General features: G+C 35.9%; 1 protein-coding gene across 1 annotated transcript in view; it reads left to right on the plus strand.

Moving 5' to 3' along the window:
• The window catches only part of nedd4a (NEDD4 E3 ubiquitin protein ligase a), an 18,915-nt gene extending 7,414 nt beyond the window's left edge, over positions 1–11,501 (plus strand). The window contains exons 2-25 of the mRNA XM_014027769.1: positions 702–752; positions 1,446–1,507; positions 1,656–1,758; positions 2,868–3,031; positions 3,124–3,241; positions 3,488–3,601; positions 3,773–3,856; positions 4,078–4,197; positions 4,416–4,685; positions 4,953–5,030; positions 5,154–5,208; positions 5,318–5,376; positions 5,535–5,600; positions 5,691–5,920; positions 6,737–6,858; positions 6,941–7,011; positions 7,095–7,190; positions 7,274–7,347; positions 7,441–7,501; positions 7,606–7,665; positions 7,746–7,853; positions 7,938–8,034; positions 8,161–8,233; positions 9,265–11,501. Coding sequence (XP_013883223.1) covers positions 702–752; positions 1,446–1,507; positions 1,656–1,758; positions 2,868–3,031; positions 3,124–3,241; positions 3,488–3,601; positions 3,773–3,856; positions 4,078–4,197; positions 4,416–4,685; positions 4,953–5,030; positions 5,154–5,208; positions 5,318–5,376; positions 5,535–5,600; positions 5,691–5,920; positions 6,737–6,858; positions 6,941–7,011; positions 7,095–7,190; positions 7,274–7,347; positions 7,441–7,501; positions 7,606–7,665; positions 7,746–7,853; positions 7,938–8,034; positions 8,161–8,233; positions 9,265–9,367 — 2,439 coding nt within the window. The 3' untranslated portion in view covers positions 9,368–11,501. The remainder of the gene's footprint in view (positions 1–701; positions 753–1,445; positions 1,508–1,655; positions 1,759–2,867; positions 3,032–3,123; positions 3,242–3,487; positions 3,602–3,772; positions 3,857–4,077; positions 4,198–4,415; positions 4,686–4,952; positions 5,031–5,153; positions 5,209–5,317; positions 5,377–5,534; positions 5,601–5,690; positions 5,921–6,736; positions 6,859–6,940; positions 7,012–7,094; positions 7,191–7,273; positions 7,348–7,440; positions 7,502–7,605; positions 7,666–7,745; positions 7,854–7,937; positions 8,035–8,160; positions 8,234–9,264) is intronic.
• Positions 11,502–13,217: the final 1,716 nt, after the last annotated feature.

Here is a 13,217-nt window from a genome sequence, read left to right on the forward strand (position 1 = left end):
GTTTTGTTCTCTATTAAGCACATTGATGTTTGTGTCTGTGAAAGGTGCTATAGAAATAAAGTTTACTTACTTACTTATTGTAGTTCTAACATTAGTTCACACTTTAAAATTCAAGCTAAACTTAAGGTCAAATACATTCAAAAGTTGCACCTTGTCACTCACTATACTATACTACTATAGACTTGCTGCTTATCTGTTTTTTTTTTTTCTATTTTACTCTGAATTTGACTTAATTTTTACAAAAAAAAATCTCACGTTGTATTAAAGAAGACTTGATCTCTGATGAAGAACATAAACACATTGTAAAAACTTGCTTTTTAAAAGTGTTTTTCCCACCATCCAGCCATAGTCTGTATTAAACATTTACAGAATATGTTTGCATTTTTTAATTGGGCTTGTAAACTGTCAGAAGACTTGAAGGATTTGTTCATTTGAATCTGGAAAATTCTGACATTGTGAAAAAGGAAATGTGAAACTTTACAAAAACTAATTGTGAATTAGTGAAAAGTGACAAAGGCTCTTGGGATGATTTTTGTTTTCCAGTAGGAAAAAAATCCTGTAACTGAATAATATTAATGCAGAATATGCTTATTTTTTATTATTCTAAGTAAAATAAAGGTAWTAGTGTAAAAACAAATGATGTCTTGGGTGTTTTTGTTGAAGATAATATTGTGATGATTCCTTTTCYCTCTTCCTGTCAGACACGTGATGATTTCCTCGGGCAGGTGGACGTCCCCTTAAATCAAATTCCGGTAAGTTTAGTTACTTYTTGTTTTCTGATTTGTGTGATCCACAGTTTAGATATTTTAAGATTTTGTCTGAAATGTTTATTTGACATGTTATTTAGATCAGTCCTTAACAAGGACAAGTTGACTGGGTGTTGGTTCAGAAACACAAACACACAGATTAACCATGTGTTTTTATTTGTACAAAACATACAATTAAAAAAGCACAAACAGAATGAGCACCACTTAAGATACAAAATGGAAGAATATTAGGCTGGATTGTAATCACATTAGAGTTGGTCATAACTTTTTGCAGCTGATTAAACCATCCTCAAACTGACTTGAATTCATATCAATCTAATTTCTATCTATTCTTTTGAAAAGACAAATAAAGCGGTGTGTATTTTGTTCTCACTGTTTGAACTCTCAGCCTCAGTCTCACCTGTGTCTTCATGTAAACATAAACACGTGAACCCTTATTCTGCTGTCTGTTCCAAATCGTTGTCTGTAGTTTTGGAAACACCTCATCATGTTTATATTAGGTTTCTGCTTCAGTTTAATTATAAATACAACACCCTCAAATTAGTCTTTTAATATGCTTTACCACCATCATTTTATTTACAATGTTTTTTAATTAACTTATTTTGCCAAGCAGCAATAAAATCCTATGCGCAGTAAGATTAAATAGTTTTTTATGTTTTTTTTTTTTGTTTCTTTCAGACAGAAAATCCAAACTCAGAAAGACCATACACATTCAAGGATTTTCTGCTCCACCCACGAAGGTTTGCATTTCATTTTCTACTGTTTTGTTCCCCTATTAACATTCCATTTTTTCATTTATGGTATGTTTAATTATCATGTCTTTGAACATTTTTGTCAATATTTCCATTCACCATTAAAACTTTTGGTTTGTTTTTCTGTCCTGCACAGCCATAARTCCAGGGTTAAAGGTCATCTGCGTCTCAAAATGACCTATCTGCCAAAAAACTCAGGCTCAGAAGAAGAGGCGGCAGATCAGACTGAGGACTCGGATGTAAGCTGATTCTTCACGTCACACATCTCGCTGTGTTARATTAGCCTCTGCAGGGACTCTTCAAAGAATTTTTCAAAGGAKTTTTTCAGCCCAAGTGTTGTGTTGAAGGTGTCATGAATCAAAATATTTTATCCACTACTAGCACACGCCCATCCTGAGTGTTTGGCTCTCACTCAAAATACCAAGAACAACCCATTAGGATCTTAAAATGAGGGTAAACAGTGTTTAACCACGGTGACTTGARCGCTGTCCAAACCAAACTACAAGAAAAGTTCTATTAATAGAAGCTGACAACACCAGATAAAAACACAACATTAATAAGTGAAGGTTTTTACAGGAAGGAGTTTATTTTCTTAGTATAGAAAAAGCCAACATCATAGATTWATTGACAATAACATTGGTAGATACAGAAGTGGGAGTACTTCATGATTCAATTTAATTACAGTTCAAAGGACTGTGTTGCAATATCAGCATATGCTAATTATTTTTGAAAACGACATAGAAAAGCTAACATGTTTAGCATTRTTTATCGTGGGAAATTTACACACAAATCAACAGTTTTAAAGTCATTACCAAATGCTTACTTACATATAATGCAAAGATGAGAAGACATGCAGCTTTAATGCAACATGTTTCTACAGGATCTCTACTGGGACAAACAGCACCACAAAGCAGCTACTTCAACGACCCTTAAAGTGACAACACAGACCAACCTTAAGAAAATAAATATTTGATATTAGAAAATTGATTTATAATCTTTCCTGTTTGCAACACAAGCATCTAAAAATAGATTTTACCGCCCACCTATAGGATTTAAAATGAAGCACTGCACACAYTGACTCTATCACCCACTTATTTGTACATACACACCAACTCAGCACTGTGACTACATCTGTTGCTGGTATTGGCAGTGGATAAACTTTTACACTCAAGTTCACTTTGGTCATTCTGRAAACTGTTAAAATAGTCTAAAAAGGACACTTTATTGTCTCTTTTCATCTCGTTTTCGTCCATTCAACTGTGTGCAAATGTGTAATTGCAGGATATTGTCACCAAAYGGCATGTCCTACCTTTAAACTGCATTTTGTTGTCTCTGTGTTGGTCTGCAGCCTGGTTGGGAGCTTCTGGAGTCACAGGATATGTCAGGTCCCAGACAAAGTCAGCTACTGCCTCCTCTGCCCCAAGGCTGGGAGGAGCGGCAGGACAACCTGGGAAGAATCTACTACGTCAACCACGAAAGAAGAACCACACAGTGGCAGCGACCCACAGCACTGTAGGGACACCACTYTAAGTCTCCCATAAAGTCACGTTATTTATGTTTGATGCTTTTCTGATGACTGAGAAYGTGTGTTTTTGATAAAACAGGGACAGTGATGTGGAAGTTCAGAGAAGACAGAACAACAACATGGATGCGGAGCTTCCCTTCATTACACGCAGACAGATTTCAGACCATGATGAAAACACTGCACACGAGCCTTCAGAGGTAGCCTCTGGTTTCTAGAGGAAAACTAGACAAACAAAATTTAAATAATGACAAATGAAAGTGGCTTCTGAAATCTTTGTTAAAAAGTCATAATTAGATTTGTGTGTGTAAAAAAAAAATTGGGAGGAAAAAGTAGTCGATAATGGTTTTGGAATATAACCAGGCTTTTAAAAGCATCATCTAACCAGAAGTCAAMTTTGAACGTGCTAGCTCTTATCCTAAAGTGTCCTCTCTCTCTTGTTTTAGAGCTGGGAAATCATTACAGAAGATGAGTCCACCTTGTATCATAGAAATAACCACATATCCCCTTTCTCTCAAGAGCCACAGCTCTCAGCTCAAGAGCAGCGCCCCTCCCAGACCGTGAGTCATCCTCTGAGAAACTCTAGGCTTCCATTTACTGAAAGTTGCAAGAGTAAAAGTCATAAGCAGATTAGTGTGAACAATAAACTTCCATTCAGACACAGATTATGGAAAAATAAATGCACGTTAATGACCTGAGTACAATTYTGTGTCTTTTGTGTCCTCTGCTAGAGTCGTGTGAGTAATTCAAACCATTCCAGTCTYAGAGAAAGTGCTCAGACTGTAGCCGGAGAGGAAAGTCCCATTAATCCCGTGGTGAGAATTTCTCTTTCTGTTGAAATTGTTCTTAGTTTTACCAAACTTGTTTTGCACCACCTTGTGGTAATAAAAAATATAAACTAAAATCACTGCTTCAGGTACTGTATATTCATTTAGTTTTACAGCTCTTAAGTCATTCATTTCTCTAGCAGATTTTGTACAACTAGAAGTTTTGCTTGAGCTAAAAGTTCAAATAACCATATTCAATCTCTCAATAGTTGCGTCCAACCTCAGCTAACTTGCCTCCAGGCTGGGAGGAGAAGAGGGACAATAAAGGAAGACGCTACTTTATCAACCACAACACCCGAACTACCACGTGGGTTCGACCTGTTATTCAGGTACTCATCTATGTACCAATGTATAATGACCCTTGTCACAAAACTGGATCTTATGTGTTGTGCTATATAAGTAAAATGATACGTATCATAAATTTAAGTTTTTACCACTCATTGGCTTTGAGAGTCAAAATTATTCCCAAATAAATCTGCTCTTTATCATTTTTTTTTTAATTCAACATAGTCGTCTGAACCTTACTGATGTTTCTTTTGTTGTACAGAGATCTTCAGATGCAGCATCAGGGCCATCAGCAGCATCAGTGCCATCAGCAGCATCAGGACCATCAGCAGCATCACACAGTGGARCAGGCTCATCTCAAAGCCTGTCACCACCCCAGCCGACTGTTCGAGCTGATCAGGCTCCTCAGTACACACCAAGCACCGACCACACCCCAGCTGAAGGTGGCTCCTTACCCCAAGGCTGGGAGGTCCGCAGTGCTCCCAACGGAAGGCCCTTCTTCATCGATCATAACACAAAGACCACTACCTGGGTGAGAAAGTAGCTCACAAGGCACATTTATGTCTAAGCAGATTCCCACGTAGCCCYTGACAGTTACGTGTAAAGTGGACCTGGTGTTTTTGCCTTTGATTCAGGATGCTTCTTGCTCAGAATGGGAGACTGTGAAGTGAAGATTCAACACAATCAGATTGTTTGTTTTTTACTACAGTGCCCTGACGTGATGTTTGTTGTGACTTGGCACTATATAAATTAACTGAATTGAACTGATTAAATCCATTATTTATGTTCCTCTAAACAGGAAGAYCCCAGGTTTAAGGTTCCTACACATAAGAGGAGGGCAGCCTCGCTSGACCCAGCTGACCTCGGCCCTCTGCCAGTAAGTTCATCTGTCAGAGGAAATGAGTTGGGAAGCAATTTGAAGATGAGGATTAACTGTGGAGATTAGATAAAAATCATTATCAGTAAATCATCTACCATGTTTTTTTTTTTTTGCTCCTAGCCTGGTTGGGAAGAACGGGTCCACACTGACGGGAGAGTATTCTACATAGATCACAGTATGTATACTTAAAAATAAAAATTAAAGCATTGGATTATATATTGGACTCATGCAGTTTTTATTTTATGTTCTTGTTAATGAAGAATCTTGTTTATTTTCCTTCACAGACACCAGGAACACACAGTGGGACGATCCCAGGTTACAGAACTCAGCTATAACTGGACCTGTGAGTGAATACAGTAATATAAAGGCATCGTAAAGTAATAATGGAGGTCTTTTTATGGCTTCAAGAGTTGCTTCAAATAATTATCATCCTCCACAATGTGCGTCAGTGGGTTTGGATGGATTTTCTGTCACATAACAACCAACATGTGTTGATTGCAGGCAGTGCCTTACTCTCGAGATTATAAACAGAAGTATGAATACTTCAGAAAGAAGCTGAAGAAGCCRGTGAGTCTCACTAAGAAGCAAATATGAGTGAGATCGCTCCTTCTGATCGTTCAGATGAACACTTAGTACTGTGTGTCTTTTCTGATGAAGGCCGACATCCCAAACCGCTTTGAGATGAAGCTTAAACGAAGTACGGTGCTGGAGGATTCATACCGACGCATCCTCGCCGTGAAGAGGCCGGACCTGCTGAAGGCTCGGCTGTGGGTGGAGTTTGAGGGAGAGAAAGGACTGGACTATGGGGGTGTGGCCAGGGAGTGGTTCTTCCTCATGTCCAAGGAGATGTTTAACCCGTACTATGGACTGTTTGAGTATTCTGCCACGTGAGTTCAGACTCATTCATTTTAAACTTTTGTATTCTTCTTATGCTACACGTATGYATTATTATTTTTTAAAAGTCAAATATCTAACAAGTACTCTTTGTGTTATTGTATAAAAGACGAGTCAAAAAAGGCTACTAATCGGGATTAAATCAACAGACTCAGGTTTTTAAAGGCATCATTTTATCAGTAAATTTATTAATGCACTAGTAGGCCACATTTAAAGATTTAAATGACACTTTCTGTTTGAGCTGGATTTATTTTTGTTTAACATAAATTAGTGAGATGACATAAGATTATTAGTTAGTGTCTTACTGGTCTGTTTGAAAATTTTACCCTCTACCATTCGGCAATGTCCWGGTCTAAAAGCTGTGATGATGATTAATATTTATTAACAATGTGACCAAATCTGCCCAGCTTCATTTCAGAAGTTTACCTTAAAATAATTAGCACCACCTATAACATAGTTTTGCAAAYTGTGCACACAAAAAAGGRCAATATTTTTAGAAATTAGCTGTTCAAAATGCAGTCAGTTTGCTTATTTGTAAAACATTCAGAATTAATTAAATCTGCAACAGAGAATTTGTCCATTTTCTTGCAGTTTTGAGTCACCACATAGACTCGAACAGTACACTGAGATACCAGATTTTAGATGTTAGTCTGGGAGTTGTTGAGGTTAAGCTTACGATGATGGAGTCATCTGGTCAGGGTTTATGTTTTTTATAGTTTGGATCAACAAATATTCACTGTCAGCTACAGGCAGGTTTCAGGTCTGATGCTGAAACATATTCTCACTCCTGCTCTTCGTTGGATTTTCAGAGACAACTACACGCTGCAGATTAACCCTAACTCAGGTTTATGTAATGAGGACCACTTGTCTTACTTCAAGTTCATCGGTCGTGTTGCTGGCATGGCTGTGTATCACGGAAAACTCCTTGATGGTAAGTCCTACTCAGCTGCACTCAGTTATCAGAACCAAGACTTTTTAATGACTCTTAACTGATACCTTTATTCTATTTCAAGCTTTCTTCATACGGCCTTTCTACAAAATGATGCTGCAGAAGCCGATTGCCCTGCAGGACATGGAGTCTGTTGTGAGTATCACTAGAATTACTGAAGCTCTTTAACTTAAAACTTCAAAAATAATGTTTTAACGTCATTTATTTATGTTTTGTAGGACAGTGAGTATTTCAACTCCCTGAAGTGGATTTTGGAGAATGACCCAGAAGACTTGGACATGATGTTTACCATTGACGAGGAACTGTTTGGAGAGGTAGGCAACTTGCTGAATATGTCATTTGTGACACGTTGCTTCTGTCTGCCTTAAACTACATACTTTTATCATCATCTGTTCAGACCCATCAGCATGACCTGAAGCCTGGTGGATCCGAGATTGTCGTCACCAATGAAAACAAGAAGGAATACATCCAGTAAATAAAACGCTTCACTCAGAAATAACACATTTTTTATCGTCTTAAATGTTCTAAACTGCAGTTTTTAATCTGTTATTTTGTATTTGACAGCCTGGTGATGCAGTGGCGGTTTGTGCACAGAGTACAGAAGCAGATGATGGCCTTCAAAGATGTAATACTTTTATACATTTATATTATCTGTAACAGAAAATGTGGTAGAGCTTTTTGAAAAAAGTTATTGAAAAACTGAAAATCTCGTAAATGTTTGCATTTTAGGGTTTCTTTGAGCTGATACCACAAGATCTGATCAAGATTTTTGATGAGAATGAGCTCGAGGTGAGTTTTCAAATGTGAAGCGATGGAATAAAGATCTTAAAGAGGAAAACTTTCACTCAGTCTTCTGTTTCGTTCCACAGCTGCTCATGTGTGGTCTCGGCGATGTGGACGTGAACGACTGGAGGAAAAACACTAAGTACAAGAACGGCTACACTTCTGAACACAAAGTTATCCTCTGGTTTTGGAAAGTAAGATTGTTTTACATACCTGCTTTGAGAAAATATAAGGCTTTAGTTTCCAAGTTGTCTTAATATTTATTTTGTGTTGTTTAGACTGTGCTGCTGATGGACGCAGAAAAACGAATCCGGCTCTTACAGTTTGTGACGGGAACGTCAAGAGTCCCGATGAACGGCTTTGCTGAGCTCTACGGTGAGATAATTTACTTTATTTTATGCACACATAATTTTTATTCAGGTTACAAGTCAATAATATTGTATTTCTCTGCACTTAAAGCCTGTTGCAACATGTTAAAGCTTAAATGTTTTTATTTTTCAGGGTCTAAYGGACCTCAGCTGTTTACCATCGAGCAGTGGGGTACAAGTGACAAACTTCCCAGAGCCCACACATGGTGAGTGCTTCATTTAGGGTTTGTTTTTTTCAGTAGCATATTTGCATTACTTAAAGGGGTCCTGAAATAAATAAATAAACTGTTCATGTAGTTAATTTTACTGGTTGCCCTCCTTAGACATTTTACTTTAGTCACTGATTTTTTATTTTATTTATTTATTTATTTATTTATTTATTTATTTATTYTTACATCAAGCTAAAGATTTGGTGTGCTGGCAGCTGTAATTTTTTGTAAGATACTAATTTTATCAAAATATCTCATGGAGCGTTGGATGGATTTTAATGAAACTTGCAGAAAGGTATTGTTTGATGTACATCTACACCTGATCAACTTTTGGTGGTGATGTTAACTCAGTTTTATTATTGTTGATCTAATGTTTATGTGGTTGTAGCTTCTAAAACAGCTAGAACTCTGTAAGATGATGTTAGTCTAAAACTCTTGATTTAAATTTTTACTCCACTGTTAGGAAGTCAGCTTTCTTTTGATCAAAGTATTTTTTTTATTATTTTTTAAACATAATCCACAACAAACTAACAAAAACACAAACACCCGAAATCCCACCCCTCCCACCCCTTCCTATACCGGATCTACTGAAACAACAAAAATCGATCTTGTATTAATACAAGTGATATAATAAAAAGGTTTGTGTACAATGAAACAATATTTAACCTTTACACAAAGTTATCTGCCGAAATTTTTTCTACATAAGCTATAAATGGCTGCCAAATGTCAAAAAATTTGTTTACAGATCCCCTAACAGTATATCTAATCTTCTCTAAATGAATGTAAGACATAACTTCTCTTAACCAACGACCAAGGAAGTCAGCTTTCTAATGCAAAAGTCACCAACTTGAAATAAACCTTTTTTTAAAGAAACTCAATTAATGTGAAAATAAGAGCAAAAACTAAACATTTGTCAGGATTCACATTTTTTCTTTATAACATACTTTGTGTGAAATCCCTCTTTTAACTACAACTCCTCCTCCTATGTAACCCTTTATTTATTTCTTTTTTTTTTTTACTTTCTGAAGCTTCAACCGGCTGGATCTTCCACCTTATGAGTCCTTTGAGGAGCTGAAGGAGAAGCTTCACATCGCCATTGAAAATGCACAGGGTTTTGACGGTGTGGATTAGAGCGTACACAGCAAAATGACAGAATTGCTAACAGAATAAAGCCAGGCTGAGTGGCCTGGAGAAGAAACAAAACAAAATAAAGCTTCGGAGCATTGGAGGTGAATCTTAACCTGCCAGCTGACTGATGAAGAAAACATCACTCGACCCTCTCTGCTTCTATGTTGGTGCTCACAAGGAAAGACACCACGTCTAGAGCGACTGGAGTGTTTTTATATCTCTCCATGTTTTTTAAAGTTTACAAATCAGTTTTTTTTCTATTTGATTAAAAAAAGTCACTCAAAGCAGTATGTATAAATCATCTGTTCTGCCAAATGCTTAAATGTGCAAAAAATATTGCAATATATATTCCTTGAGCTGATGCAATGAAAAATACTGTGAAGGAAATTTGAAAGAACTTTAGTTTAATGTGGTCCTCCTCAAGCTCACTCATCTAATACTTATGTCTTTTGTCTTCACAGCACATTAGAGGAGAGAAAGGTTTAAGACCCCAGCCAAAGTCATWAGTAAAGAGTTTTATACTTAGCACTTACTCTTAATGTCATGTATTTGCAAGTTTCAAACAAGGGTTCAGCCACTACCAGCTACAAGCTAACCAATGACAAATAAAAGATGCTAACATTTAGCAATCAGATGCATCTGCTGCTCACAAATTTAATTGGTTTAAATCCCACTCAGGTGTGAAGCTTGACTGCATCTGACTTTTTCTCCTTTTTTTTTTTTTTTACTTTAACTCATGATTTCTGCAAATCTGGGCCAGATTAGAACAAGAATAGCTGGATGCACAACACTCTTTATCTGGTCACTTTAAAAAAAGAAAAWTTTCAGCCCCCATTTCAGAGGTGAGGCTCATTTTGACATTTGGAAATTCTTTGTTTGCCATAACATAATTAAACTGGTGCATCTTTAAACTTTTTTCTGTATTTTATCATTCCTGTGTTTGAAAAAAGCAGACGCAGTGGATAAGATATGGACCTCAAATGCATTTATCACAGAAAATCTACAGGTCTACAAATCTGAGCAGCTTCAGTTAAAATAAATGTTTTATTAATGTAGTGGTGTACCAATAACAGGACCAGCTAAAGACTAAATAAATTTGTCTGTATTTAGTGTAATCTAACACTAAGAGACGCAGTGTTAGAATGTGCTGAAACTCAATGCATACTTGTACATATTAATGTAAGATAGCTGCTTTTTCACTTGCTCAGATATTATGTGGATTTATATTGTACCCGAAAATAAACAAACTACAGATTTATAAATCATTTGTTTATATAAACCTCCTGTGTTGTTCAGTAGCTTCTCAAGTTTAACTTTGTGTACCAGAAAATTTAATAAATGTAAATATGCCTTTTTTTTCCCACCTGGGGTTATAACTTCGCTCAAACATTATCAGACAAGCTGCCTTAAACATTTTGCTAAAAACTTTGCCTTTTGCTGTTTAAATATCAGTTTATCTCCAACTCATTAAGAGTGTCTATATGCTCTATTTTTAAGAGTGAAACTTTTTTTTCTTCTCTAAATATGTACAGATTATTTTTTTTATCAAACTGGGCGATGACTTGTGATACTTTTGTGAGCAACTCAAGTTTTACCACTTTTCTGAAGAGTGAGACGCGTTTACAGTCGCTGCCATGTTTACAGATCTGTGAGGGAAGAAGGTAAACTGGGYCGGTTCTCGTCTCTGATGATGCTCTTTACTACTTATGCTTTTATAAAAAAAACTTTAAAAAAGAAGCACTTTCTTAACGTTAAAGAGTCTTACTTCTAAATTTGTCAGCCTGTCCTGCAGACAGCCTAAACCTCTGTCAGAACGTCATCTTACGCTTCGAGTGCACGTGGGTTTAAATGTTTACATGTGAATCTTGCATAAAATGAGCACATTCTCCTCTTTCCCTTTTTTAATTTAAAACTGAAAGGCCTTTATGTGTAATGTGTTGTAGACTCTTAATTATGACTGTTGTATGTTTGAAGTCCTATTACAGGTTTATTGTATCAGATTTTATGATTGTGACACCTATAAGTGCTTTACAATACAAGATGCAAAAATTAAATCTTTAAATTGTTGATGACCTGTGGATAAAAGCAGACTGAATATAAATATATTTCCAAAATAAACAAATATAAAAACAGGTAATATGATGTCTTCAAATCAATTCTTTTCCAGCTGTTTTCTTTTGTTGCATTTTTGTTAATTTTCATAATAGAAGATGCTGATATTATAAAAAACACTCAATATTCATATCAGTATTTATTGGAGAGGTTGTATATTTGATTATATATGGTACATATTTTTAGGATTAATTGTAATATAATTTAGACTTTAGTATTTTTGTTCATTTGTAAAATGCATTATGTGCAACTCAGATTTGAGGAAATCTATATTAGCAGGTATTAGTATTTGAAGAAGTATTTTTGAACTCTGACTCTTCATCTCTCAAAATAATTTAAAGAAACATCMGATTCTTCTCCACAGTTGTCAGCTGTTTACATGCCAACATTCCAGTTTGTCATCACTTCCTGTTACTTCAAGAGCTTCAAAAACCGTTCAAAAACACCTCAGCAGCATGAAATTAATTATTTTTATTTTATTTATTTTTTGCAATATGCTATCAATGTTATCTTTTCAAAAATGCATTCATATTTATTATGAAAATTAGATGTCTAGGGCACTTTAAGGTTCATCAGTAAAGAAGAATAATAAATTTTTGCTTTGTTTGTTTTATCTGCTAAAATAACCAGTTAAATATATTTAAATAAAGCAAAATTTACAGACGTTTAAGCATTAAAAAGCTTTTTTTTAAATCAGAAAATCTGTGGATGAAAGCTGAAGGAGCCCATGTGAGACTGAATTGTTCCAGCAGGTGATGCTGAAACATTTCAAACCTGAAGTTAATGTTATTAGTAAAGCATTTGTTTTTGTTTCCTGTATTTTTCCMGTTTTGACTGGAGATAAATGAAGCCGGTGTGCAGGCAGCTTTGATTTGTTTAGGGTGTGTTTCAACACTTTAGGTCTGTGAAACACTGTGAGACGAACACATCTATATCACCAAAAATATCATTTTAAAATACAGACACCAATTAAAAACATGCATTTGGTAAAAAGTGAGATTACAGCTGAACCTAAGTAGTGCTTGATAAGGCCTCTGCAGACCTTGAGGAGGCCTAATAATTAAACACTTCAGCTGCTGAACCAGGGCAGCACCTAAAACATGCAGGACTTGAGGACTGACTTTGGTCACCCCTGTCTTAATATGAAACAAGTTAAACATTTTACAAACAAAATGTATTTTTTATTTAATTACATGGGATAAAAATCTCTTCATTTGTATTATTTTTTAATCAACTGAAATAATTGAACATTTAGAAATCAGACTGCTGATCCATTGATGATGCAGAAATTAAGAAACTAATATTCAGTTTTGTTTTCTACTGAAGTGACAAAAAAACAAAGAAATCAGAAGAGAGAAAGTGGTTTGGCTCTGAGCCACTTTTCCACACACGAGGGAGAAAACTGCCAAACGATCTGCTTCACAGATCCTTCCTGTATTTGGATTTACWGACAATGAGAAATACTTTTTCCTTGGATCTGAAGTGAAGTCTGGTTTCATGGTCTTCCTCAGCCATGTGATGAAAAAAAAGTTGTATAAAGTTGTCAAAACTCATGCACATCACAGGCTTTTACAGTTTACATAAACATCTGGCACTGATTGAAGGGAGAAAACAGACRCAGTCATGTTACAGCTCTGTGTGCTGAGTCTGACTGCAAAAATGCTCACAAATCTAATGCTAACAGGACAACCCTTTAGCTGTCTTAACAATTCAGCATGTTAACCTTACAAATGCAAAAATA

Source organism: Austrofundulus limnaeus, unplaced genomic scaffold (genome assembly GCF_001266775.1).
Source record: "Austrofundulus limnaeus strain Quisiro unplaced genomic scaffold, Austrofundulus_limnaeus-1.0 Scaffold5, whole genome shotgun sequence".
NCBI classification, from domain to species: Eukaryota; Metazoa; Chordata; class Actinopteri; order Cyprinodontiformes; family Rivulidae; genus Austrofundulus; species Austrofundulus limnaeus.